This window comes from Drosophila virilis, chromosome 4, assembly GCF_030788295.1.
Source record: "Drosophila virilis strain 15010-1051.87 chromosome 4, Dvir_AGI_RSII-ME, whole genome shotgun sequence".
NCBI classification, from domain to species: domain Eukaryota; kingdom Metazoa; phylum Arthropoda; class Insecta; order Diptera; family Drosophilidae; genus Drosophila; species Drosophila virilis.
Genome location: NC_091546.1, coordinates 7,151,048 through 7,178,859, shown reverse-complemented (window position 1 = coordinate 7,178,859; position 27,812 = coordinate 7,151,048). Strand labels below are relative to the sequence as shown.

The window sequence follows — 27,812 nt, the reverse complement described above, 5'->3', positions numbered from 1 at the left end:
TACACGACTTCAGATACATATAGCTCTATATATATACATATATATATATCTATATATTTCGTCTGTTTCACAGCACATAAATTCCAAGTATTACAGTTGCAGTCGGCAATCACAATTGCAATTTATGAGCCAAAGAATATACTATAATTCCGTTCGCCTTTCCTGCTTCACAGAGTCAAGCCAGGCCTGCACTTCATAAACAAAACAGTTTCTCGATCTAACTAACCGCAAAATGCTTAAGTGGAAAGCAGCCACTAGACAGGCTCATAACAGAACATTCTGTGGGGCAAGGAGCATGGGGCATGCCACTTGCTGAAAATCTAATAATGGCCTGCCAGCCAAGACGACAATGTCCTTCTGCCTCGACTTAAGCTAAAGTTGAGTAGTTTATGAAGTGGCTGCAAAGAGAGAGAGAGAGAGAAGGTAGCTGGACAGACAATTCCCACGCTGTGAGAACTTGGCCCAGGACCGCAGGGCATGCCGTTTGACTCAACCATTGTGGACAGGCTCGAAAATTGTTTGCTGATTTGTTGTACTTGCACATTTATGGCCCTGCTTTTAACTGCCGCCATATTTATCAATGGGCCCACTAAGTATTATTAATAGTGCGGTTTCGCGCGCCTACGTCTCTCCCTCTCTCTCACTCTCTGTGCGCAATTTTCTATTTATTCCTGTTTGTTCGCAACAATTGCGTCCAAATTGTGCCCATCATTTATTACTGGCCGCAAATTAAAATTGACTTAAACAAAAGCAAAGGCAATGCAGTCATATGACCATGAATCGTACGATTTAAATACGGGAAACGAGAAAGAAAAACAAAAAAAGAAAACAATCAAATGCTAATTTCCAATGCAATTTCCAGAGGCAACAATAAATTTGCTAAGACAAAGGCGACAAATCTTACGTACAACTTACACGGAATCGTAAAGAAGCTAAAGCTCAAATCTGAAATAAGATCTGTCGGTGGCGTATACGTAATCTCAGCCGTACGATTCAAATTACCGCGTGTGGCTGCCGCTGCTTCTGTTCTACATAATGCGCATAATAATTTCGCTCATTTAAAACGTGTTGGCCAGCCAAAAACTGACTGACAGACAGACACAGTCACACACACACATAGACACCTTGTCACACAGTAGAGCGCACTTAAGTGCGACGGGCATCATCATAAATAAAATGAAGAATGATAGAAACACAATGGGGCAAGTCGCGGATTCTACAAAATAAAAAACGGGAAGCTGTTCAGCTAATTGCAACGTTTCAAATTTCGCGTATTACATAACAAAACGTATGCCAAGTGCCAGACAAACAATAAATGAGTATTATTTCAACATTTTGAGAGCAGACAAAAAATCACCTGAATCACCTGTCGCGAGAACGCACAGTTGTGCAGGCACTGTGCACAGACCGCTCAAGCATGGAATGATATTTAGTTAACCAGGAAATTATGTAGCCAGGAAATGATATGGAGCGCATAAATACTTAGCCAGCAGTTGAGTCAGCAGTTGATGAGCTTTGACTAGAGTTTAAGTCAGGCGAGAACGGATACAGATTTAGTTCGTATTATGCAGATTTTATGCGACTTTTCTTTTATAGCAATGAATTTCAAAGAAAACAATTTTCTTGAAACGTATTTTCTATTGCAACACGATTGCAGCGCCACCTGGCGGGCCCAACTGTCAGTGAATTTTCTAGAAATTTAGAAGGAATTCAATGAGAGTAAAGAAGAAATATTATAAAGAAAAATATATTAGTCTGATCAGTCTAACCTTTACAAACATCTTATTCGATGAATTGCTTGGAAATTTAAATATATTACTCTTTATTTAATTCGTCTTTACTTAACTTAAATGAAAACTTCGTTTAATAGAATATATAAATTTTTATTGATTTTTATTTTGCTCTGTTCCAAATTTAAATTTGATTTTTGATTCTAACATTCTTTCTCTTGTTGAATTAAATGTTTCATATAATTCTTTGACAGTCTTATTTTAAAAAATAAACCAACTGAGGATGAACAAGAGTATCATTCATCTCAAAGAAGAAAATTCCACTTAAAAAATTTAATTTGTAATTCAGCTTCAAAGCAAAGTATCATTAATTCATAATATTGCATAAGACTTTTAGCTCTTATTTGAAAAGCAAAGTCAAATTGCATAAATTAATTACAGGGTATATATAATTATAACAAATATTCTGAGTAGATTGTTGACTTTAAAAAGTATTCAATATTTTCTACTCAAGTTTTTGCATATTTCTCAATGAACTAAAAATCCAAATGATAAAAATACCAACAGCTTAAATAATACTCAAAAATCTAGACAATTGATTTTGAGCTGCAAATAACTAAAAATTTAAAAAAAAAAGTAAAACATAATATGAATTTCTGCCACTTTAATATTTTCCAATTTGTGTTCAATTTGTATATTTTCTATTAGCTTCAGTTGAATTTTTCGCAATCATTTATAAAGAACATGAAATTAGCTGCTTGAACAAAACCAACTGGGTGCTGTTTGCACTTCTGGCTAGTAAGCAGATATCCAGATATATGTCGGTTTTTTTTCTTATTTTATTTTCCACGAAAGCCCAAGCCGAACAAAGAAAGCCAAGGCATATGCAGTCGCCTAATGAGCCCGAGCTGGCAAAACATTTTTGGGATGACAACAAATAAAAAGGAGTTGCCAGAGAAATAATAAAAATGCGTTGGCGCACAGTGCGTATGATTAATGCAGGCGCATATTTAATCATTTTTCATGGCTACGAAATGACAGCACAGTAGTTGACGCAAACAAGCGACAACAATTTTGAGGTTTGAGAATTCCAATGAAATTTAAGAGCTTGTCCTCAGCTGACAGGCGCCCAGTCAGAATTAGACGAGTGGGCTGGGGGAGGGGGGGGTGGGAGAGCGACAGGACAATCGAGTGCAAAATGACAAGACCTACAACATCCTGTTGGCCTGGCCACGCCCAGCTGCGTATGGTGGGCTAACAAAAAGAGCCAAAACTAAAACTAAACTCATTTAACTTTTGCCGTATTTTGTTGGCAGTTTACCTGGCCCAACAACAACCAGGAAAACTAACAACAACAACAGCAGCTGAGAAAAAAAAAAGCTGTTATCAAAATGTCATTCATTCAAACATTGTAGCAAGGGCCCAAGGATCGTTGGCTCCATTGTTGACTCTCATTATACATTATATGCCTCTTGTTGCTTCCACTTGCAGTGCCCACCAACAGCAGCAGCAGCAGCGCATCCTCTACAATTGTCCCGGTCGCGTCGGTCACGCCGAGCAGCATCAGTTCCAGTGCCAGCAGCAGCACCGAGACGCTGGCGGAGCAACAGCAGCCGCAGGGTAAGGTGTCTGGCCCCGCGACCTGTAACTAACAAACCAAACAATGCCGCATTTCAATTCATTTTTAGGCCAATGTCTGCTGGACGGGCTCTGGGTGCCGGAGACGACGGTGCACTGCGAGAAGCAGACAAGCTGCCGCGCCATCCAGCGCACAGGACACTGTTGTCCCGATTACAAATGCGGTAAGTTGCCCCATGCCACACGTTGCATATTTATGCAAATGGCACCACGGCCACAAACGGCGTCAATCATCATTTCTGGTGCTTAGCTTGCCTCTTTACTTTACAGATTGCGAAAAGGATGGCAAAACTTATGCGAACGGTGATAAATTGGTTGATCCGGATACACCGTGCACCGTGTGCTACTGCAAAGGTAAGCTGCCGCAGATTGTCGCCAAAAATGCGTTGCATGCAACAAAAAAGAGAAAACAAATTTCACTTAGTTTCCAAATGTGCAACAAACGAAGAGCTTCTATGCCCACATAATATAGTTTCAGGTTTGAACTTATGTTAAAAACGGATTTTATTAAATAAGTTTTCAAACAGAATGAAAGAAATTGAGCTGCGCATTAGAAACAACAAATACCCATATACTAATAAAATGTAACAATTCCCTATAACTAACCCCTTAAACATGTCCAGTTTGTCAGTGACGAGCCACACAATTGGCTGTGGACGAATCCGAGCTAGTGCAATTGTTAATTAAGGCAACATTTCAATTATTACAGGTGGAGAAATTGTGTGCAGCTCGGTGACATGTTTCCGGCGCGACGATTGCATGCCCAAATACGTGACCGGTCGCTGCTGTCCGGAATATGACAATTGTCCCAGTGAGTAGAATACAAAGCCAAATTCTCGACAATGCACTTACCCCGCCTGTCTCTGGCCCACAGTTCTGGACAACAATCCGCCGCTGAGCAGCGATACGAGCAGCGCAACGGCGCCAACCGCGAAGCCTGCGCCGGCTGCACCGCCCGCTGGCTTCAATTGGAACATAACCATCAAGGAGATTACCAAGCCGACAGAGATACGCATCACCGATGACAATCACAAGCCCAAACAGACGATACCCACACGCAAGGCGGCCAATACGGAGGCGCCGCCGGCAGCAACAAGCACGACAACAACAGTTGCTGATAGCACGACAGCAGCAGCAACAGTTGCTGACAGCACAACAGCAGCAGCAACAGCGACAGCAACAACTGAAGCCACAGCAACAACATCTCCAGCAACAGCAGCAACCAGCACGGCGGCAACACCAACGCGAAGCTTTGGGCTAAGCAAAGACAACAACCAGAAAGCACTTCCAGTCAATGGGAGCGAGAGCTTAAAGCTCATTGCCTCGGTGGGCTACATTGAGCGACCGCTCTCGCATGGCAATCACATTGTTGTTGGGCAGCAGCTGAAGCCGCTGGTCACCTACAATGCGGACGGACTGCAGCCGCTGGCCGAGAACGATCCCAGCAAGGTGAACATCAAGCGCGAATATACCACAGAGGGCGTGGCTGGGCTGTTGAGCAGCAAGCCAGCAGCCGAGTCGGAGCTGGAGCCAGACACAGCGGGCAGCGACAATATTTACCACATAATCTCCACCACAGAAGGACCCAACAGCAGCAGCAGCAGCAGCAGCAGCACGGAGCACCAACTGAGCACGGAGGGACCCTTGCACATAAGCGAGGAGAGCTCCACATATTATGGCAATGCCACCATGGAGCTGGAATCGAGCACAGAGGGTTTGATTTCTACCAGCAGCAGCAGCAGCGGCAGCAGCAGCGAATCGCCCGCTTCGAGCACTGTGCAGCCCGTGCATCACATGGATGAGGATGAGGTGCCGCAGGTCGAGTCCAATCCCGCGTATCCCTCGCTGCCCGAAGATGATTTCAGTTTGCGCGATGTTAACTTTCCGCTGTCCGAGCTGGACGAGATTGTCGAGGCGGAGAACAAGGATGAGCAGCGCAGCATTATCAGCCCCTTTGAGCGTGACAACAAACGCACCAAGCTGGTCACTGAGAACAGTCTGGATGCCAGCGGCGGAGGCAGCGGCGCTGGCAGCGGCAGCGGCAGCGGTGACCTGGAACTGTTTCAGTCATTTGGCTCCACAACGGAGAACATGCTGGTGCAGGCGTCCAGTGTGGAAAAGGTCACAATGTCGGCGCAAGTGCCGCTGATGTACAGCGCCGAGGACAGCTCCGCGGAGACACGCATACAAAACGTCAACGAGCTGGCCAAGATCAGTGCCAGGCAGAGCGAGAACGAGACCAGCGGCGAGCTGGACAACGGCAGCGGCAGCGGCGAGCTACGGGAGCCAACAACGCCGCGCGCCAATACACGCGTCCAGGCGCTGGACATTGATGAGCTGGGCTCGGGCGCTGGACAGGCACAGGGCACGGCACAGGATCCCAAGGCAGATGCCGAGAGTCTCAAGCTGGACGAGAGCCAGGAGCAGCAGGCGGACCCTGGGGCCAACACAAATGCCGCTGGCAAGGCGTCCTCTCGTGCCGAGAAGAGTTTCGTGGAAGCGGATCAGCGTCTGGAGCGTCTCTTTCTGCAGCGAATATACTAAAAGCAGGTAGCACAACAAATTTATATTTGGTGTATATATATACTAGAACACATAGCAGAGCTGTAATTTTCAATTACCATAAACAATTACCTAAACGATTAATTCAGTAATTAAAATTGAGAAGTGAATTTGACAAGTTGCAATTGCCTTAATAATTGTGACAACAACTAAGTAAACGCCATGGTAATTCAACTATAATTACCAAGTAATTAAAACTTAAGAAACGCATTACTCAAGTAATTGAAATTCATGAGTGTTTCGTTTTTTTTTTTTCAATTCACACTGAAGCGATTATTAATTAACGAATGTAATGATTACAGCTCGATTACATATCGATTATCGATAGGCGGCTATCGATATTGTTTCTAAAAATCGAAAAGTCTTAAGTTTAAGTAGCAAGAAAAGAAAGCAGCATTATAAAAAGAAAAAAAAACTAATTACTTTCACCGACAACACATATAAGGCAAAATTCAACTCGCGCGTTATTCAAACTTGAATTTATCTAGAATTTAAGTTCGCCTTACAATTAGCAACAATTACATATACAACAGGAAAACATAAAGCTGGGCTCCCCAAATGCAATAAATATATTTTTATTAAATTTTCACTATGTGCACATTGTGTGCAAAAAGAATAGAAATTTGCTTAGTTATAGAATTTATTTATTCATATAAATAAATAAATTTAAAAAGTTTTTCGTAAGTTAAGAACACATCAAAATCCCTAAAACATTTCACAATGCCACGCCCACAAACACATAAAAAAGTGCCCACAAAAATTGTCATTGCACAAAATTATGAAACATATTATTTAACTTGTTTTATTTACTATGAATTTATTTAATATTTAATTTATTGCATAAAACAAAAGTATAAAAAAGAACGAATGGCAAATGCTCTAGTGATGTTTTGTTTTTTTAATGCAAATTATTTAGTCCTCTTCGATTTGAAAAGCTTTTAAGTTTAGACTGAATATTGAAAGTTCTAATTTAAAGTAATTACTTTAATTAATATTTATAAACTAAATAATAAACAATAAAAAAGATATGCCCAAAATTCATATAAATACTTATAATGAAAAGTGTCAAAAGTGCAGTCATTTTTTAGTTCTTAGGCTGGAAAAGAAAAAAAATAATACTAATAATAATGAAATAATACGAAAAAAAATAATAATTTATTTAGACGCGCAAAAGATTAGTTGTGTGAGGCAAAAAATATTTGCACAAATTTAAAAATATATATATAAATAAAATAAACATTTAATTTAACTAGCGTAAATTTAGTTTCAAGTTCATATTCATGTGTACGAATAATAATAAAACGTCTATAAATAGTTATTAAAATTGTAAACTATTTAACGTGTTGGTTAAGTGCAAGTAAAGAGAAGCGTGAGAAGCGCATAGAAGAGCGCTGTGGCACAGCTGTTGCCAGCGAGAAAACTTCAACCGAAGAAGAGACGCATACGCACACCTGTCCTAGCAACAATTGCGCAATCGGACACACCTACAACAACATGACTTTTCATTAAATATGCAAGTGCATGCGGCGGCAATTACCAAGAAATTAAATGAACAAAACGTACACAACAAATATCACGACAGCGTCAACAACGAATGTTGCATCACAGCGGCAACAGGCAACTGTTGCCACAACAACAACAGCAACAGAAACAGCAACAGCAACAACAAAGGCGGCCGCAAACAGCGACTCGGCTTACGCCGCAGGCAACAATAATAATAATAATGACAACAACAAAACAACAACAACAACAGCATCGGCAACATTCAATATATTGAACTGTAATCCGCAATACGTTAAAAACAAAAACCAACAAAAATAAAAATAATAAAAGCAACAACAACTTATGTAACAAGGTTGAGGAGCTGCAAGCAAACAATTTTGGTTAATTTCGTATGCGCCGCGGGATCCCAGCCGGAGAAAGTCTTCGTCTGCGTTTGCGTCTTCAACATGGTCTTCGTCTTGGTCTTGGTCTCACACTTTCGATTGGAGGAGGAGCAACTGGTTTGTAGGAGTTCGACTTTCGCTTTTGGTTAATTTGTTGGACGGCGAGGGAGGTAGGTAGGTAGCTCAAGAAATGCAAATATCTCATTTTTTGATACTTAAATAATTTGTTGTTGTTTTTTTTTTTTTTATTTTAGTTTCTTTGCTTATTGTGTGCTTTGTAAAACTTAACAAATCACTTGATCTAAACCTAATTGCGTCCAATTTGATCGACCTGCGATTGCAGATTGTTTATCACCTCCGAGGGCACCGTGTCTCCGAGTATATCGAACAGATTGATGCGCTGATTGCCGGGTATCTGCTCGTAGGCGCCCAGCTCGATGCCCTCCTGCACGTTCTGGATCTGCGCATCCTTCGGTATGAGCAGCGTCTGCTGCGCCTGCCGTATGGCCTCGTTTGTGTAGGCGGCGCCCTCCCGGGTCTGTGGCAAGCAGCAGGCGCTGCCAACCAGCAGCAGCAGCAGCACGGATAGCGCAATGAATTTCATTTTATTTTCTAATTAGATTTATCGATCGCTGACTGCAAGAAATGCCCGTTATCATTTAAGTGTTTTTTTTTTTTTTTTGTACACGCTTTTGCTGTCTTACCTGGCGCGCGAGCTTTGTTGTAATGATTCGGCTGCGCAGGCGCCGTGCGCTTTTTATAAGCTGAGCCAAGACTGGAAGCGGCGCGTCTGGAAAGCCGCTGGGCGCCAGCAAACATTTCGCTTGTGTTTATTTCTGGTTTTTAACCAACGGAAAAGAAAACCAAAAAAAAAAAAAAAAACAGTTCAGTTTTACCATTGCTAGGTTGTTTTTTTTTTTTTGCCAAACGACCCATAAAAGTTTTGATTATTTTAAGAGCAGGCAAATCATAAACATTATTATTGGGCATTTGTCCACTTTTGTGGCGAAGGTTAAGCCACAACAGAAATGTCAAGAGGCGCTTAACCTTCCAGTGCCGCAGCCAAGTGACGTTCCGACCAGTTGCCGTTCAAGTGTAGGCATTGCTATCTGGTTCATTAATGGCCGCGGCACAGCGGTATTAATAAAGTTTAACAATTGTACGCCGCTTGAAGAGCCACCAAATTGTAAATTGCTAACCAGCTATGGCTTTTAATGTTTTTGCGTAAGCCGTCAACAAATGCAGCACATCATCGCCGTGTCTGGCAGCGCAGCGTAACAATATTAATTATTAAACGATTAAGTTTTGGGATTTTTTATTTTTGCATGTTTGCCTTGCATAAGCAGTACATGATTAAATAACATATGTGCCGCTTACATCTGCATTTAACATTCAGCTCGTCAATTTAGTCAGCTTTGGCTGCTGAAGCTGATTTGTTTGTTCAAATTTCGCGGTAAGATTTAAATAAACGATAAGCGATATCTTGTGCGCTCGATAGAAAATCACAGCGATGATTATGCCAAGTTGGCAGCTCGACACAATATATTGGCCGCCGCCACAATCTATCGATGACAATAAAACACGAAGTGTTGCTGTAAATTTTAATAGTTTAACCATTTATTATAGCATAATAATTATAATTAATATTAATAAAATATGTAAGCAGGTATTTTTGTTGCAGTAGCTTAACATAAAATTCACAAGCTATCGATGTCAATCGATGTTTTTGAATTTGGGTGCATCTCTAATCTATCTGCAGCCACCTCAATTGGCGATTTATTAACTAAATATTATTTATATAGTATTGCTCACTTAAAGCATACAATAAATACTTTATAAACCTTTCCGTGCTGCAGAACCAAGCAAGTGCACTGAGCAAGAGTTAATTCAACAGTTCTGCTACTGCACACAAGCAGCAAAATCGAAACAAAAACACCGCATCGAAACGCACGTGTGCGGGAATATGGAAGCAGAGAACGGCGAGGGGCAGGTGCAGGTGCACCTTAAAACCAAACAAGAACAGTGAGTACATCAAATTCCCATTAGTTTATTTTATAATAATGTCAACAATTCTCTTAGCTATGCTGTGCCTGATGTCCCATATGCCATCGATGGCAGCGTGTCCACCACGGAGCTGAATATATTCCTAAATGCGCTGCTGCAGAGCAAAGGCGCCGAAGGTGTTGACTTTGATTTTCTTGTATTCGATGAGTATCTGCGCGGTCGGCTGTGCGATCATCTGCGCGAGAAGGCCATCAGTTTTGAAGATGCGATTGATATTGAGTATGTCGAACGTTTTCCGGCGCCAGAGCCGCAGGATTGCCTGCTGCACGACGATTGGGTGTCGGCGGTAAAAGCATGCGGCAAATGGATCCTGACTGGCTGCTACGACAATACCATCAACATTTGGACCAACAAGGGCAAGCACAAGCTAACGATACCCGGTCATACGGCGCCTATCAAGGCTGTGGACTGGATATCAATGGACGACGAGAACGGACGCTTTGTGTCCACCTCACAGGATCAGACAGCCATGCTGTGGCAGTGGAACATTGCTTCAAATGCCGTGGAATGTGTGTCCGTGTGCAAGGGCCACGAACGCGGAGTCGATAGCGTCTGTGTGAGTCCGGATGCGCAGCGATTTGCAACCGGCTCCTGGGATACAATGCTTAAAATATGGTCAGCTGGTTTGGATGACACCAGCGAGGGCACTGCAAAGCGAGTTAAGGAGAGCGGCGTTAGAGTAAGTCTGCCTACAATTACCTATTCATGATAACTTCTTGATGCCATCCCGTTTTCCGCATAGACGCCGAAGATGACGTTGCAGGGCCATCGGGAGAGCATTTCAGCTGTACAGTGGATGGACGCCACAACGCTGGTGACTGGCAGCTGGGACCACACGCTCAAAGTTTGGGATCTGCAACTAGAAGGCATCAAGACAGAGATATCGACCAACAAATCTATATTCGATGCCAGCTACTCCAAATTGAATCGCTTGATTGTTACCGCATCGGCGGACAAGAATCTGCGTCTATACGATGCGCGTACAAATCGTATGTAAAACTTTAAAGCCCGGAACTTGTAAAGCTCGACTAATGAATACCCTTCAATTTCAGAGGGATCTGTGGTTCGCAACACTTATTTGGGACACAATGCTTGGGTGCAGACCGTAATGTGGTCGAATACGGAGGAGTTCCTGTTTGTGTCCGGTTCATATGATACCCAGAACAAACTGTGGGATTGCAGAAGCCCCAAGGCGCCGCTTTACGATTTGCTGGGGCATGGCGAAAAGGTTCTGGACATCGACTGGTCGAATCCGAAATACATTGTTTCTGGTGGTGCCGATAATACTGTGCGTGTGTTTAAGTCGGGCAAAGCAACAATAGAAAATATGGAAACAAAGTGAAAAATGTTGACGTATACAATTAATATATAGTAACTGCTAGACGCCGCTTAGTTTAAATAAAATGTCCAATATTTTTTTGTTTTTGCAACACAAATATCGATTAACATTTTGCAATAGCTACCGGCGATATATTGCACACACTTATAGCAACTATCGATAACAAGGCTGCATCGATATTAATTTGACAACAAAAGAAACATCAAAAGCGGTCGACCGCTTGTCTGCCTGACTGTCCAACGACGACCAGCCTAACAACAATTTAAGCAAACTTTATGAAGTAACAATTTAGTAATTTAGGCAACAAAAACAAGCCGGACAATTAAAGTGTAAAGTGCGACGCGCGTTGGGCAACGCTCGCCAAGCAGAGAACAGCAAAAACAACGCGGTCAAGTGTGAGACAGCGAGCGAAAGAGAGGCGAGAGAGCGAGCGCGACAGCAGGGAGCAGAACAATTTTGCAGTGTTTTCGCGACGTAAAAGTAATCAAATTTTATTTGCGAAAGGTGCGTATCGTACAATTAACCCCGTGCAGTTCTTTGTCTAAGTTCAAACAATGTGTTATTGCCTCAAATTGTGCAATCAGCCATTTGACAGCGGCACAACGGCATAGGCAAAGCCTTTTGCAAATGTCTGCGCTAAGCTGATTGATTTTTTTAACTGCATCCGCGTGCAACCAGCAAATTTGTGCCCAGCTCTTTGAGTTAACGCTATAATTAAACACAACCGCTATGCGCTAAGAGCATGGGCTTTCTCATGGCCAATGGCAAACTCCAAACGCTGCCGTCGCCGTCGCCGACGTCGTTACCTCTCTGCCGTGCTGCAGCCAGCAGCAGCAGCAGCAACGCTTGCCAAAATGGCCGCTTGCCTCTGCGCCTCTCTCTGCACGGGCAGCGCGCTCCGGTGATTAAATTTAATCCGATGGGGCTTTAAGTGAATAGATTGTGGCATGAGGTTTTTGGGGCTCTCAATTTTACAGTTTGTTTGCCTTTCGTCTCCATACACAGCTGAAACGGGTCAAGGACCTATCGCAAGGCACACGCCAGTGCGGAGGCCATCTAACTCAATTGGAAAAACTACCTAGTTCGATTTTTCAAACAAATTCGAAAAGTTCTAAACTTTCAAGAAATTAAACTGATTATTTACGTCTTTTCTCATGTGCTACGAAAAAACGCGGTTTCTACTATATGGCAACGCCGTAGGCCAGACAACCCAAAATCAAAGGAAGCCAAATATAATCCTATTATATCCAAACTGTGCTTGACTTTTTTTGATAACGATAAGCGAATTCGTATAAATCACTTTGATACTGTTAAAGTTCCCATATTTAAAATTATAGTTTCAAAAGTGTTTAGTTGATTTAACTAATTCGCATCTTTAGCACATAAAACCATGTCTAACTTCATGACTTGTTTCGTTTGCAGCAGCCCTCCTAATAGCTAAGACGAACCATTTAAAAGACTGTAATCAACGTCATGTCTTCAACTCCAGCAGCGGCGTCTGGTGCCGGCAGCAGCGCCACCAGCTCCAGCGTTGCGGCCACATCCAGCGCCAGTTCCTCGAGCAGCACTGCCTCCAGCAACCAGACCACAACCGCCGGCACACCAGCACGCGGTCGTGGCGGCGCCAATACGAATGGCGGCAGTGCGGCCGCCAATGCTGCCTCGGGAAGCAATAATTCGACGGCGACTGCAACCAGCGATGAGCCACGCAAGGATACGAAGTCAACGCCCAGAATATCCAAAGCGCTGGGGACCTCGGCCAAGCGCATACAAAAGGAATTGGCCGAAATCACATTGGATCCGCCGCCCAATTGCAGTGCTGGTCCCAAGGGCGATAATCTGTATGAATGGGTGTCGACCATATTGGGACCGCCTGGTTCTGTCTACGAGGGCGGCGTATTCTTCCTGGACATACACTTTTCGCCCGAGTATCCATTTAAACCGCCCAAAGTCACATTTCGCACTCGCATCTATCACTGCAATATCAATAGCCAGGGCGTCATTTGTCTGGACATATTAAAGGACAATTGGTCGCCGGCGCTGACCATATCAAAAGTTTTACTCTCGATTTGTTCCCTGCTCACAGATTGTAATCCTGGTGCGTATACAATTCATACATGTATTTTCTCCAATCTCTATATGAATTGATTTTGGTGCTTTCAGCTGATCCTTTGGTTGGCAGCATTGCCACGCAATATTTGCAGAATCGAGAGGAGCACGATCGAATTGCGCGTCTCTGGACAAAGCGGTGAGTGGAAACAGTTAGAAACATTTTGAACCAACCTAATTCTCGACTCTTTTCGCAGGTACGCAACATGATGCGCAAGTCCTAGCATTATACACGTACCACACGCTGCAGCAAAAAACGAAAATTCGCAAATTATAAATAAATATATTAAAGTACGCTAACTATTAACTTAACAACATAACACAACAACAGGAAACAACAACAATAGTTAAAACGTATCCCATTCAACAAAAAAAAAAAAAGCAACAAAAAAAATTCTTTCTGTAATTGTAACTTTATCAATACGCTAAACACACACAAACAAGTTTGAGAGATATGTATAATTGTTTATACGAGCAGAAAAAGTGTAAAAACAATTTTAACCACTTGTAAGTTGCGTGTTCAAAATTTCGTTTGATTGTGAAGCAACACAGAAATACAAAAAAAAAAAAAAAAGAAATCAATTGAAACAAAAGGAAACACTGAATATATTGAACCATAATCAACACATCATTCAACTTCACATTGGCATATTTACTAATCAACCACATAAATAAATAAATAATTATAAATAAAATTAGTTTACATTACGAGTATCTGTACAGTGTTAAGTAAAAATGGAGCTAAACAATTAACAACAAACAAAGCCTATTTTAGTAAATATACTTATTAACACAAACGAAACAAATAACAAATCGTCAGGGCAGCAAATTTCGTAATTTTGAGCAAATTTTCGATTATAAATGGCCGCAACAACAACAACAACAACTAAGAATTCTTGACAAAACATAAAAAAGACTCAATGTAAAAACGAAATAACAATACATTTCAACAAACAATGTAAGACACAATTTTTTCCAAATTGCAAAGAAAAACCTTTTTTGTTATTTTATAAACAATTTGATTTAGTTTATGTTTTAATGTGATATCTGTAAGCGTCAAAATTGTTCTTTGGCCATTCTCGTGCTGTAAAAATTGTGTATTATTAATAAAAGGAAAGAACAAAAAATGCGAGCATCAATATGAAAATCATGAAATTTGCGTGGTATTTTAAACGAATTGCAAAATTTATAACAAACTAATGAAAAAAGAAAAAGAGAAAACAAAACAAAAACTTCCTATTATTTTGTAGTTTTAAAGACTCGAGAGAAAATATAAGAAAATGCGAAAATATAAACAATAAGTTTATGAGCAACAGAAAATTGATTAAAAACGAAATAAAGGTAACTATTTAAAGATGTGAAGCGCCATGTCTTAAATGGGAGATGTGTTTATATCAGGGACCCTAATTATTATAAGTTGTCATATGAAAACACAATAACCAGTTAATAATTAATTTTTCATTAATTTTGTTTTATTGTTCAAAAATTAATAAAACTCTATAATCAATTTTGGAGCAATAAAAGAAACGAAAATGAGAATTGAGAGCACTTGCGCCTGAAAATAAAACTCAACAAGGAACTGCGTAACCTTTTAAATTATGACAAATTTGTTAAGTCTATTAATTTAATAATTTTTGTCAGTTTTATTTGTCATGGCTAAAAATAATGATATCAATTTACATTTTGCAACATGGCTAAAAAAATATAGAAAAGAAAGCAATAATGCTTATTTAGGCTTCCTGAATAATGTTCATCATTCTGTTTTTGTTTGAGCCAATCTTAAAGCTGTTTTTCTTTTGAATCATTTGTTGTTTTGTTTGAGATACTTTGACAAAACTCATATAAATCATACATCAATATCCCATCAATATTATATAAAAAATTCAAAAATATAAAAAATTTGACCATTTTGAAGAGGAACCAATGCATCTTCGCCAGCTTAAAGAACACTTTCCTCTAAGTCAGATTTTTTGTATTTAAGTTTTCGGCAATATTTTGTTTATTTTAAATTATGTTTTATTCGTTATGTTTGTATATAATTGTTTATATAAAATATGTTTGACATTAATTTCAATTCACTAATTTGGATGCATGTGGCACATGTCCAAAGCCCCCAACCCACGCGAGACTGGCACACAAAACGGTATTTATATATATATATGGATGTGTTTACTACGAAGGACAGACTATGCCTTATAGATACATGCCATTGACGAGGAAGTCCGCCTCCTGGGAATAGGGCGTCTTGCCGCCCATGCGACGTGCCCGCCGACTCACCGTGCGCATCCGACAGCCAATGAGTATGGCCAGCGCCGCGGTCACCAGCAGACCCAGCGTCAGGGAGAGCACTGCGCCGCCGGGACGCTCCGAGTGACCATCATGATCACGAAACTCCAGCGCCAGATTGTCGTGTATCATTTTGTATTGCTCGTGCACGGGTCCAACCGGCATGGGCATGGCAGGCGGCGGCAATTTTTGCTGCGGCTGTTTGTTTTGCTCCAGCGCCAGCTCAATGGGATCCTTGCTGCTGCTGCTCTTGGGCTTGGTCTTCTTGTGCTTGCGCTGTTTCTGTGGGATGGGATCTGCTGAGTTAGGAACTCCAGTGGAGCGTAATATAAAACTCACCTTCTTGGGCGGCTCTGTGGACTTGTCCTCGTCGTACTCATCGTATTCCTCATCAGTTGGCTGATTCTTGTCCAGCGTTGGCGCTGCATTCAACACAGGCAACATGGCTTGCTGTGGGGCAACTGGTGGGCGTGCTGCTGCTGCTGCAGTTATGTAGGCGTGGCTGTTTTGCTGCTGCTGCGGCTGTAACTGTTGCTGCTGTTGCACGGCAATTTGAGCTGGCGGCGCCGCGACTTGTGGCCAGTTAACAAGAGGCGTCTGTTGTGGCACGCTCAGAACTGAAGGTTGTTGTTGTTGTGGCGTCTGGTAAATGCCGGTGCGTGGCAGCGACATGCCATACAAAGAGCCAGACGCTGTCGGCAATTGGAGCTGTGCTGCTGGCGCTGGCTGCGGCAGAGGTGGCTGGCCCTGAACCTGCGCCTGCCCCTGCCCCTGGCCCTGCCCCAGGCCCTGCTGTTGCAGTTGCAGGCCGCCTTTGTGATTGAATATGTGACTGTTGAGCTGCTCATCTGTTGAGGAAGCGAATGGTTAAACGCACAGCTAATTGAATTAATTACAAGTAGACAACGACACCAAAACAACACACACCAACACAGTCGTAAATCAATTCGGAGCGGCGTGGCTCCCATTACAACAATGAAAACTGATGGGTAATTGCCATTTTCCCAGCAACTACTCAATTGGCCAGACTCTGGCCTGGTCATCGGGAGCAGCAGCTGGAGCTGGATGCGGTTGCGTGCTCTTTGGCTGTGCAATTTATGTGCTAAACCTACACAAGAGCAGCAAGTTTCAAATTATATTTAGTTATAAATATTTATTGCATAATTTTCCTGTAGTTTTCTTAAAGCTTGTTAGCCAGCCCTTAACATGCTTTAAATTGAAAGATTTACAGGATAGAAAAAAGGTCGTCTTTGGAAATTAATTGTTCATATTTTTTGTAAATATTATTGTAAATAGCAATTCCGGCGACAACATTTCATTTATTTGCTTTGGTACAGCTGCCGCACAGAATATTTTCTAGACTCTTTTGGGCCTCACCTTGTGGTGTTTGCCAAGAGGAGGCCCAGCTGCACCCAAGGGGATGCCTACGACCAAGTTGTCAAGCGGGAATTGAGAAATACGTGAAAATAATTACGTGTTTGCCCGCAATTAGATTTTTTTTTTTTGTAGCTAAGTTAGTTATGTTATAGCAACTTCCAAATACCCTATAAACTTTCCATATGTAAAGCTCAAAAGGGATCGAACGAGAGGCTTTCAAGGAGATAACTTGCCATAAATACAGTTTCTTATAATTAACAAGACTCGGATGTATCCCGTACTTGGATAAATTCGAAATCTTTTTTTTGTTGACTTAATGTCAAATTGATTGACTGACTAATTGATTGATTATCAATGAATTATAAAGTAATGCATATTTAATATATATATAATATAATATATTTAATATTATAAACGTTTCTTGTCCAATTTTCAATGACAGTTTAATACCCTATACCTGTCTGATGCTTAGAGCTGTTTACTCAATTTTTTTTGTGTTTCTTTATAAACAACTTTTTTACTATCATTAAAAATTAGACAAGAAACGTTAGACAAAGTGTGTCCCCTATCTATAGCTCAACATTTGCTGCCAAATTTTTGGCAAAATATGTTTAAGTTGCATATTTTCAAAATCACAGGGTATTTAAGCAGAGTGTGGGCTTACCCAGCCAATTGCTAGAGCTCTGTGTTGGCCTCGCTCTTTAAATTGTTGTTGATAGTTGATAGATTTTATTCTAATGTTTTCTAGTTGTAATCTGATATTCAGACTTTTGTAATCTGCTTTCATTTGAAATGCAGTAAGGCTTTCACAATTAAGACTCATATTTACCCGTACTCAGAATCTCGCCTGGCGCTTGAGGCTGTTGCTGTTGCTGCTGCTGCTGCTGTTGCTGTTGCTGTTGTTGTTGCTGTGACTCAGCAATCATTTTGCGATTAGCCCAAGCGGTCGCATCCTCACGATTGTTGACCATGGGCGGCGGTGGAGGAGGTGGCGGTGGTGGTCCCAGCACAATAACATGTTGCTGCTGCAGCTGTTGTTGCTGCTGCTGTTGCTGCTGCTGCTGTTGTTGCTGTTGCTGTGGTTGCTGCGCTGGCAGCAATTGCTGCTGTATGGGCGGCACAGGCTGATATTGCTCAACATTGTTGTTGTTGGCGCTGGCCTTTGTTGCAACGGCATTGCACTGAAAAGTTGGTCAGCAATTGAAATTGAGTCTGTGTGTGTGTGTGTGTGTGTGTTGCTCGATTCAACTTACTTCCGGTCCCTCGTCGCTGCCATCTTCGCACTGGGGAATGCCATCGCAGGCATTGTAAACGGCAATGCACTCGCCCGAATGGCAGCTGAACTGAAAGCGTCCGCAGTGCGCGACGGGCGCTGCGATAATTGAAAATGGAAAATGAATAAATTAGCATAGCGTCTGTGTGTGTGTGTGTGTGTGTGTGTGTGCGTACCGCTTTGAGCTGGCGTTGGCGCAGCTGGTGACTGGACCACGCCCGCTGTGGGCATGGCCACAATGGGTGGCTTGTCCGGCCTGAGCTTCAGATTGCTGAGCTCCCATTCCTGCTGCGATATATTGTTGCTGGGTATGTGCGGCAGCTGGGGTCGCGGCGTGCTGGCCACCACATCCATGGCGTTGCGCACCTGAGGCGTGAGCACGGCGCTCGTGTAGTTGGCATGCCGCGTGAACTTGCAGTGGAAATTCTCGGGCGGACCGCACTCGAACAGATAGCAATAGCCGCCGGCCTTGCGCTCAAAGATGTACACATCGCAGGCATCCGTTTCGCAGCAGAGACGTTCGCACTCCTCCAGCGTGTCCAGCTCCAGGCCCTGCAGATATTTGCCGCCAATCGCCTGCGATTCACCCGTGCGTATAATTGTGTTCTTGTGCACATCGAAGTGACCGATGCACACCTCCAGATCCATGCGCTTGGCCAGACGATGCCTGGCGCTGGGCGTGGCAGTTGGCGCTGGCGCCAGCTCTGGCTGAGCAACAGCTGCCACAACGACGAGGAGCAGCAGGAGCAGGGGCAGCATCATGTTGCAGCTGTTGTTGTGGTTAGCCTCTAGCTCGATCTCTTGTTGGACACAGCTCACTGGCTTGGTGGGGGTGGGGGCGGCGTTGGGTTTTTACGGGGGGCTTGGCGTGTTTACAAATTTTACACGCTTATTGATTTTTTTCGCACAAGCACAAAACTTGCGTAGTTTCTTTTTTTTTTTTTTTGCTCAACTGCCCAAACGGCACTTGAAGTTAAACAAAGCTTGGGCAATTATTAAAAAATTTTTGAACGCCTTTTGAATTTCAATTTGTAATTATTTGCTAATTTTGAAAAGCGAAAACAACAACAAGCCAGCTCAGCTTGTTGGCCCGAATGTAAACCAATGGAAAATGCAAAAGAAAACTCGCAAACAGCAACCCTTAAAAGCCAAAGCTCCCAAGCTTTTACAATCAGCTGTAAGGGTCGAGCTTTAGTTGTTCAAAAAAGAATTTTCAATTAATAAACAAATTATAGGTAGCCATAATTAACATATATTTAGGCTGCATATGCTATTTATTTAATTTTATTTTATTTTATTTTACTTTATTTATTGATTTTATTTTTCATGCATTTCATTTTCTTGCATTTTCCATGAAAGCTCTAAGCACTCTCTCTCTCTCTCTCTCTCGCTCTCTCGCGCTCTTCCAGTGAACATATGTTAACCTTATGTTTGCGTTTCAACCCTAACCTTGCGAACCTTCCACAAGAACAACAGCAACAACAGGATATACAGTCGAGTCCTTTGCCAGGCTCTTCTATTCCTGAACCATCTTTGAAAAAGATTTTAACTGCAAACATGCAGACGGCAATTTAGCATAAAAATCAATAAAAGCTCTTGTAGCATTGTTTTTTTTTGCTCTTTTTGCTGGCTTTAATAATTTCCCAGTGGTCGAGGGTGGTTGAGGGTGCTAATGTCTGGGGGATTGGGCTGGAGTGGGGGCAGGTTTCGGGCAGGTAGCAAATATTGTTGGTAAATATTGTGATGTGGCCTGCAAAATGTAAGAAGTTGGAAGCATGTTTGAACTGTCATTTCATATGTTTGCTCTGCCAGTTTCAAGTTTTTCAGGTGTATTCAATCCAGGCGACAATATTTAAGTGTTAGACAGCACTTCCAAGTGCCTTAAGTAACAAAAAAAATCTTTGCAAATATTTATCTTTAATTGCTTATTATTATTTTTGTTTAATTAATGTACACAAAGCATGTTATTGATGTATAAAGCTGTTGACCAAAAAACGATTCGTTTGTAAGGTCAAACTTTTTGGATGATTTGTTTTGTATAACTCAGCCAAATATTGTCCGATTATATAAAACGGGTGAAAGGTGGAAAGGTGGATATATGTCTCTATAGGATACTAGCGGGTAATGCCCGGCCCTGGCCTTTAAAAATATTAAATATTATCTTTACATTGAGATGTGTCAAGCAATTGAATTTAAAGAAAGATCTTTGAGAATATTTTTTATTCGATCGTATTGTAAGCAAAAAAGTTTCATACAAACGTTTTTCGCGATTTTTCCAAACTTGCGTGTAGAATTTCCCGAAACCCAGTCCTAACGTGCACCTTCATCACAAAAGGAAACTATTGTGAACATTTCCGTTTCCTAGCTCTTACGAACAAACAGTTATATATGTAGAGATATATTCAGTAAATATGTAATTGATTTGTAACTAATTTAGATACAAAGTCTGCGTTAAACCTGTCAAATTCATTTAGACTCCAAAATATTGCCAATTTTCTCTTATCCCTGGTCTTATAACTAACACAACCCGCACATATATGTGTGCGTATGCATGTACACCCACACCAGCTAGCCGTATACATATGTGTATGTACATTGTAGCCGCAGCATAAGCCGAATATGTCTATAAATAGCATCAGAAGCCAGACGCCGACGGAATTGCACACAGCAACAGCGACAACAGCTGTAACAGTTGCGTTTACAGTACACTGTTAGTTAACAGCGGTCGCTCTCTGCTGCAAATGGCGGCGCATGCGTTGCTTTGGGGTGACAACTTTAAAAACTTGAAGTTGAAAACAACTTGAAAAATGTTAATGAAAAATAAAGCGATAAATGGAAAAGGGTCGCTAACACGCTCATACTCCAACTCACACACACACACACACACACACACTGTGCACTGAGAAACGAGCTGCACACACAGACTGACTGCGTTTATTAAAACACCCGGGCGCACATTGCACAAAAGCCAAGCCAGGCACAACAACAACAACAACAACAACAAGGACAGCAACCCCTTTGGCAGCGCAGGACAACAAACAAACAAAAAAACTTGCATTTGGAGCCATAAAGTGGGCAAATGTGTGTTTGGGAGCAGCAGCAACAAAAAAACCCTTGCATACTTGTGGGGGCTGCTCCTGCTGCTAGCCAAGTGGCAGCGCGTTAGACGCTGTTAACTCTGTGTGTGTGTATGTGTGTGTGTGTGTGTGTGTGTGTGTGAGTGCACTCACAGTGCCAACTGCCAGCAGCAGCAGCAACAACAACAACTGCCAACGAGCGCTTTAAATTGCATGTTCAGTTCGGGCGAGCGATTTTAATGCTTTTCATTTGAAAGATGTGAAAGTTTGGGGTCTACAGTTGGGGTCTACAGTTGGCACAGCTTGTTGTTGCCATGTCATTTAAGTTAATAGCACCACAAAAAAAAGAAAACTAGAAAATAATGCCCTTTTGTATTTAGTTGTTGAGGTTGCACTTAATTGCTTCAACTGCAGCTGTCGCTGCATACTTTCGAGCGTGTTTTAAAGCATTTTTTTGTTTGTTTGCTGTTTCATATTGATTTTTGTCGCTTTCAATTTTCGTGCTGGCAAATTGCATTAAGTTCAATGCCTGTCTGCAAAGGCAAACTATTTGAAGTATCTGTAGGATACAAATTAATTTTTAAATATCATTTTTTTTTTTGACTGTCTGCTTCGGCATATTCTGCGAATAGTTTATGACTGGCCTAGGGCGAAGAAATTCCAAATTGGTATTTGTTTTCCTTTTTCATTTGGCACAATGCCGAGGACGACGCCTTCGCTGGAGTTCAATAACATTTGCGAGAAAGTAGAAAATTTGTGAATACCCAATGCTCGTAAAGCATGAAAAGGACGTGTGCACGTGCACTGCACGAAGAAAACTCGTAAAATTCGTGCATTTAACCAAATGAAAATCCACACACACACACACAGGGACTTTCATCTGGGGTTGTATGCTGCACAGACGCGACATCCCTCTATGTCTGACAGAGGGCCGCATAGCTCCCGTACAAATCTCCGCCGTGGCCGTGAAACAGGTGAGCTGTTGTCATCCCAAAACTGGTTTGGGTCTTAACTGGAAAATATTGTATTCTGGACTTTTGTTGCTGCTGCTGCGAAACAGTGGCCAAAACTTCATTCATCTAAGCCGCTGGCTGGCGAGTCACTTATTCAAAGCGTTGAAAATAAAAAGAATTCTGAATGAAGCTTGTCTCAGGCGAAAGCCACATGAGAAAAGCTGTAAGACAAATTGCTGGCAAGCTGCGCAGTGGCGTGCACGAACTAATTAAAAGGGGGTTGGACAAAAGAAAAGCAAATGCCGAATAGTAAGAGTGCAAATATCTGGCAAAACTAGCCGAGTCAAAACTGAAAAAAGGTTCATTTATTTATTAAAATATATTTTAGTTGAAACCCCCCTCGAGGCACATAACCTAAGCCTCTGCTGGGCTTTTAGCTAGGCTTTGCCTCATAAATATAGCTTAGCGTCTTATTTTTTTTTGCGCTCATAGAAATTATAGCGCGATTTAACTTTAATTAAAAGTGCCAATAGAAATTTACATTAAGCCGACAACAATGAAGGCCCAAGCAATGTTTGTTTTGGCTTGCCTATATTATAAAGTTACAAACTTTTGATTTAAGTGGAGTCTTTTTAGCATGGCACAGCTTAAAGAAACCGCAAATAACAGCAAAATGTGTGACAGCATACGTAATACGACTGAAGGTTTAGCAAATAAAATAAATTAAGTTTCGCACTGGTAAAAAATCTAAAAGCGTCTTATTGAACATCTTAAAACAGAACATAAAAATTGATATGTTAATATGTTACATAAATTCCAATAATATAATAACAGTGACATTCTAATGTAAAAGACTGGAAATTGATTCTGAACCAAACTGTTTTCAATCCAGAATTCCAATATTTAAGACATGGATAAAGGCTAGCAGAGCCTAGCCGTATTTATATAAAATTCATTACGTTTTTTATACCCTTGCAGAGGGTATTATAATTTTGTCGTGAAATGTGTAACGCATACAAGGAGACATCTCCGACCCCATAAAGTATATATATTCTTGATCCTCATCAACAGCTCTCTCAGTTTTAAAGCTATCTTAATGTTACTTTGCAGAAGTTCCTCTTTCTGTTGCACGCAGCACATATGTCAAAACCAGCTGGATCGGACCACTATATCATATAGTTGTCATAGGAACGATCAGTCGAAAATTAAGTTTTTGTATGAAAAAACATTTTGTTTATCAAGATATCTTCACCAAACTTGGCATTTATTAGTTTTACTATGCTCCTCATATGTATGCAAAATCCTATTAAGATCGGACCACTATATCATATAGCTGCCATAGGAACGATCGGTCGAAAATTAAGTTTTTGTATGAAAAAACATTTTGTTTGTCAAGATATCTTCACCAAACTTGGCATTTATTAGTTTTACTATGCTCCTCATATATATGCAAAATCCTATTAAGATCGGACCACTATATAATATATATCGACAAAATTGCAAGTTGCATCACGTTTTCTTCGCGGAGTTATGTCGTTTTGAAACGACATATCACCCGTGAGTTGTCTTCCGCGGCGGAGCTATGTCGCTTCAAAACGACAGAATATCTCGGCGGAGCTATGTCGTTTCGAAACGTCATATCTCTTTCAAAATGAAAATCAGACGTTTTTTTACATAGCGAAGCTATGTCGACTCTCCCGAATTACTCACCTTACCTGCCCAAAAAATTCCTCACAAGCAAAAAAACAGAATTGATTTATTTTTCAATATATTTATTTTGTTTCATAATATCTTATTTTCATTGCTTAATTATTATTTATATAGTTATTTAAAAAAGTTTATGTTTTGCAGCGTTTGAACATTTAGTTTTTGTTTCATGTATCTACACTTAGCGGGTATTATCCGGCGTTGCCCAAGCTTGTCTTTTCCAGCTTTTTTCCTTCTGTCCTCCCTTTTGTCAAGTTGTGACTGTATTTACCTGAAATAAATAATATTTAATATATTAAAAAAAAGTCGTCGTTCAAAAAGTAGACCAAGCGTGATTTAATCGGGCATTATTTGGCCGAGATACTCAAAAAAATCATCAAGGTCTGCAAGGGTATTAGATCTTCGGCGTGCCGAAGATAGCCTTTCTTTCTCGTTGTTTTCACAAAATGGAAAACGGTTTTGAAAAATAAACGCATTTTGATATATATCAAACATTGTTATATTATTTTTTTTTTTTTTGTATTATTCATTTGATTTATTTTTAAATTTAATGTTATTAGAGAACTACTTTAATTCAACTTTAATAAATAAATACAATTCAACTTATTCGTACATAATAAAATTAACAAAAACTGTTTTAAGGTCAAGATAAGATTTTCTATGTATCTGCAACAGATTTGAACACAGAAATATTTCTTCACCTTTTACAATTAATACAAAGTTTCGAGCATAACAAATAATTTAATTTAATTTTAACGAAGCACTTTAACTAGTAGACAACTCCCCCAAGAACACATTTACCTGAAGCATTCGCAGACCGATAAACTTGCCAAATATCGCATCGCAGATAATTATGCGTGACGGACACACCCCCCACAGCCCCTCCCCGCAGCCCCTTAGCTTAGCTGATGAGCTGACGAACTGACCATTAATTATGCCAGAATATATTCGGAAAAGCAAACAAGAGACAAGGAATACAACAAAAATTCCGACTAAGTCGCGACTGCTTTACTAATTTTATGCTGGAAAGGGATAATGGGAGCAGGGCGTGGCATGCCGGGCCATTGATAGCATAAAGGAGCAGACGGCCAAATAGAATTAATGGCAGCGCCAACAGGCGAACGCCTCGCATAAAGCGACTTTGCCCATTGTGTCCTGTGGCATCGGAGACGTCGCGTCAAGGAACCTTCAAGTGGCCAAAACAACATGGCAGACGCCACAAAGGAAGGGAACGCGCCGTGCTGAGTCAAGCCAAGGAGAGCGTAGTTGTGGGTTCGAATGCCTTGGCCGCACAATAAAAGCGCAACAAGAGCCATAAGCATGAGAATATGCTAAGTATGCGATAGGATAACAAGTTGCTGCACTAAGAGATGCCCTGGAAAAATACTCCAGCTATGTTAAACTATGAGTGTGTTTGCATTAACAAAGATTAACAGACATTTAACATTTAACAGATTTATGTTAACGAACAGAGTTAACATTTAACAGTGTATTTTCACCAGGAAACTGAGATCTACAGCCTGAATCAGATGCATAAAGAGGTAAATTTTCTTTTAAGTTCTTATTTACATCTTTAATGCTGACTAATTTTCGTTGAGTTGTTTGGCTGAGGATCGGCAAGTTGACACCAAAGCCATCGATTGACTAGATCTGTTGGTCCTTTTAAGCTATATTTTAATTATTGTATATATTATTATTATTGTTACCATTTTTGATGGACATATTTTTCCAATATGTGCCATTCTGTGTGCTCAAAATAGATATACCCCACTCGGCAGGCACTGCAAGGCACATTAGAAAACATTGACTTTGGGCTAAAAACAACAACAGATGCTGCTGCTGGCCGCGATGAACTCTTGAACTTGGCAGCTGTAAAAGTTCAATGCTTCTTTAAACTTCAGAATCACACAAGCAAATAGCCAAGTGAGGCTGTGGAGCAGAGGTAGCATAAGATGTGTCTGGGCAGGGCTGGAAGGGTCAACGAATTGGACTCTTGACTTGGCATTAAATATTTAAATACATCAAAATTGCGCATACGCCGCGTGGGCAGCGCACAAAAATACTTTCCTTAGCTTATGCAATATGCTTGGGCCCGGAAAAAAAAGTGAAAATACAGTAGCTACTGCATTATTTAAATGCCAGCGCATTAATATTTGATTAGTTGCGAGCCGAAAAGAGAATGGCAACAACAATGGGAACGCTAGCTGCCAGTTAAACGCAGTGCCTCGAAACAATGGCAAATGCCAAGTGGCTAATGCTTAATGGCAAAGGCGCACAGCAAAGAGCTACAACAGTTTAGGTATAAAATTATACACATATATATATACTGTGTACATTAGTAGATGCTAAGTATAAAAAGAAACGCGCCGTAATGAATGAGATGTCAGGCAGAGCAAAACGGCGGCTCATTAAAAGTTAAAGCCAAAAGCTGGCTACAACAACGATTTAAGCCAATGTTTAAGTATCTATTTATCTATCGATTTTCTTAAATGCTGCCGCTGACAGTTTTGACTGACGTCTGTCACATTTGTGAAAATCAAACCATCCATCTATCAGTCAGTAGTTGATTTTGTTATTGATATTGTCGCGTGCCCAAACTGGCTGCTTCTGTTGCTTAACAGCTGCCGCTCTCGCACTGTTAAGCGTCTGTTACGACCCATGCCAGCGCTGCTGCTGCTAACGCCCCGCTGTGCCCAACAGCCCAAACACACACTCCAGCTCCAACTGTAATCGTGACCCGTTTGGTTTGCATTTGTGCTTTATTTTTTGTTGCACATTGGCGGCGCCTTTTGTTTCTGGCATTCTAAGCATGGCCATGGCCATTGCCAATGCTCAACAGCGTGACATTTAACGCTATGGGATACCCGTACAGTGAGCTATCATTGTAAGGGCCACAGCGAGTAGGCGTAGCTACGACTAATGCTCGATACGATGCTTTAATTGCCTGATGTCTGTGATACTACTAATTATGTTGCAAAGAAATGTACCCAAGAAATGTGCCCCAGAAATGTACCTAGGAAATGTAATCACTCTCTGCAAGTTTGATCCCAAATACAGCTACAAGTATGGGGCCCAAGTTATTTTATTCGAGCACATTTGATTGAATAATCTTTGAAGAGCATTTTAGTTAAAATTTGGAAAGTCAGATGTAAAAAAAATGTCCATCAAATAAAGTGAAAGTAAAATCAGTTTTCATTAATTAATTTATTTATTTAATATCATATTATGCATTTAATGTAAAATATCAAAATATATTATAAAATCAAGATATTTTCGAAATTATTAATGCCTGTCAATTAAATCACAGATGCTTTTTAAATTCAATTTTATAAAAACTATATGTTATGGATATGTTAATAGGATATATGTTATATTCTATATATATGTTACTTAAGCGGATTGTCCATAGATTTATACCGGTTCGTTATGCGAAATGTATTTAAAATTGTATGTTGTTCATTTTTGATGCATAACTAAAAACTAAAATTGGATCGCACAGTGAGATTTTTGCGCCTCTAGCGCTTTGTAATCTGTGGTTACAGATACAACAACAACAACGACAGCAGCAACAACAACAAGAACAACATTAACTCCAACTAAGTCGGCGCAGCCAAGCTTAACATATTGTGCGGCCATCCGCTGAGCTCTTGTCATTAATCGCACCATGGAAAGCCCACAAATCAACAGTCAATCAACGCGCACAGCCCACTTAAGAGACGGGACTATGTTATGTTAACAGAGCGATGCGTTGGCTCTATGCTCTCTTTGCATGTTAACAGACATGCCGGGCTGCCGTTAACATTTTTGTGTA

General features: G+C 41.0%; 5 protein-coding genes across 9 annotated transcripts in view; 3 read left to right on the top strand and 2 right to left on the bottom strand.

Annotated features, from left to right (window-relative positions):
• Window positions 1-8,245, top strand: part of LOC6629113 (streptococcal hemagglutinin) — a 42,663-nt gene extending 34,418 nt beyond the window's left edge. For all 3 annotated transcript variants that reach the window (XM_015173013.3, XM_002052571.4, XM_070208892.1), the window contains 5 exons: window positions 3,222-3,350; window positions 3,419-3,532; window positions 3,639-3,722; window positions 4,078-4,179; window positions 4,243-8,245. In XM_015173013.3, coding sequence (XP_015028499.1) covers window positions 3,222-3,350; window positions 3,419-3,532; window positions 3,639-3,722; window positions 4,078-4,179; window positions 4,243-5,912 — 2,099 coding nt within the window. In that variant the 3' untranslated portion in view covers window positions 5,913-8,245. The remainder of the gene's footprint in view (window positions 1-3,221; window positions 3,351-3,418; window positions 3,533-3,638; window positions 3,723-4,077; window positions 4,180-4,242) is intronic.
• On the bottom strand, window positions 8,124-8,420 carry LOC6629114 (uncharacterized). Its single transcript, XM_002052572.4, has one exon. It carries the CDS (start codon window positions 8,418-8,420, stop codon window positions 8,124-8,126), a length of 297 nt encoding a protein of 98 aa, XP_002052608.1.
• A 1,135-nt stretch (window positions 8,421-9,555) lies between these two features.
• On the top strand, window positions 9,556-11,316 carry LOC6629233 (ribosome biogenesis protein WDR12 homolog). Its single transcript, XM_002052573.4, has 4 exons — window positions 9,556-9,838; window positions 9,896-10,559; window positions 10,623-10,869; window positions 10,933-11,316. The coding sequence occupies exons 1-4, from the start codon at window positions 9,780-9,782 to the stop codon at window positions 11,220-11,222; spliced, it is 1,260 nt and encodes a 419-aa protein (XP_002052609.1). The 5' UTR covers window positions 9,556-9,779; the 3' UTR covers window positions 11,223-11,316.
• Window positions 11,317-11,414: 98 nt separating this feature from the next.
• On the top strand, window positions 11,415-13,906 carry Ubc2 (ubiquitin conjugating enzyme 2). 2 transcript variants are annotated; one of them, XM_032438117.2, is made up of 4 exons: window positions 11,415-11,723; window positions 12,645-13,317; window positions 13,383-13,467; window positions 13,526-13,906. In XM_032438117.2, exons 2-4 carry the CDS (start codon window positions 12,693-12,695, stop codon window positions 13,536-13,538), a joined length of 723 nt encoding a protein of 240 aa, XP_032294008.1. In that variant the 5' UTR covers window positions 11,415-11,723; window positions 12,645-12,692; the 3' UTR covers window positions 13,539-13,906. The 2 variants fall into 2 exon arrangements, with proteins under 2 accessions (XP_032294008.1, XP_002052610.1); XM_002052574.4 differs by having other exon boundaries at window positions 12,642-13,317.
• A 1,417-nt stretch (window positions 13,907-15,323) lies between these two features.
• LOC6629235 (uncharacterized) lies at window positions 15,324-19,361 on the bottom strand. Of its 2 annotated transcripts, none has more exons than XM_015173150.3 (5): window positions 18,441-19,361; window positions 18,245-18,363; window positions 17,827-18,172; window positions 15,954-16,462; window positions 15,324-15,896 (listed from the first exon to the last, which is right to left on the bottom strand). In XM_015173150.3, exons 1-5 carry the CDS (start codon window positions 19,024-19,026, stop codon window positions 15,522-15,524), a joined length of 1,935 nt encoding a protein of 644 aa, XP_015028636.1. In that variant the 5' UTR covers window positions 19,027-19,361; the 3' UTR covers window positions 15,324-15,521. The 2 variants fall into 2 exon arrangements, with proteins under 2 accessions (XP_015028636.1, XP_002052611.1); XM_002052575.4 differs by having other exon boundaries at window positions 15,325-15,896; window positions 17,821-18,172.
• Between the last annotated feature and the right edge of the window lie 8,451 nt (window positions 19,362-27,812).

What these genes read in the sequence shown, in the direction of transcription:
- LOC6629114 (XM_002052572.4), bottom strand. Translation starts at nt 8,420, where the DNA reads ATGAAATTCATTGCGCTATCCGTGCTGCTGCTGCTGCTGGTTGGCAGC.
- LOC6629233 (XM_002052573.4), top strand. Translation starts at nt 9,780, where the DNA reads ATGGAAGCAGAGAACGGCGAGGGGCAGGTGCAGGTGCACCTTAAAACC. An exon ending in CTTAAAACCAAACAAGAACA is followed by an intron (nt 9,839 to 9,895) that starts GTGAGTACATCA and finishes CAATTCTCTTAG; the next exon opens with CTATGCTGTGCCTGATGTCC. An exon ending in TTAAGGAGAGCGGCGTTAGA is followed by an intron (nt 10,560 to 10,622) that starts GTAAGTCTGCCT and finishes TTTTCCGCATAG; the next exon opens with ACGCCGAAGATGACGTTGCA.
- Ubc2 (XM_032438117.2), top strand. Translation starts at nt 12,693, where the DNA reads ATGTCTTCAACTCCAGCAGCGGCGTCTGGTGCCGGCAGCAGCGCCACC. An exon ending in GCTCACAGATTGTAATCCTG is followed by an intron (nt 13,318 to 13,382) that starts GTGCGTATACAA and finishes TGGTGCTTTCAG; the next exon opens with CTGATCCTTTGGTTGGCAGC.
- LOC6629235 (XM_002052575.4), bottom strand. Translation starts at nt 19,026, where the DNA reads ATGATGCTGCCCCTGCTCCTGCTGCTCCTCGTCGTTGTGGCAGCTGTT. An exon ending in GCCAACGCCAGCTCAAAGCG is followed by an intron (nt 18,364 to 18,440) that starts GTACGCACACAC and finishes CAATTATCGCAG; the next exon opens with CGCCCGTCGCGCACTGCGGA. An exon ending in AGGCGAGATTCTGAGTACGG is followed by an intron (nt 16,463 to 17,820) that starts GTAAATATGAGT and finishes CTTCCTCAACAG; the next exon opens with ATGAGCAGCTCAACAGTCAC.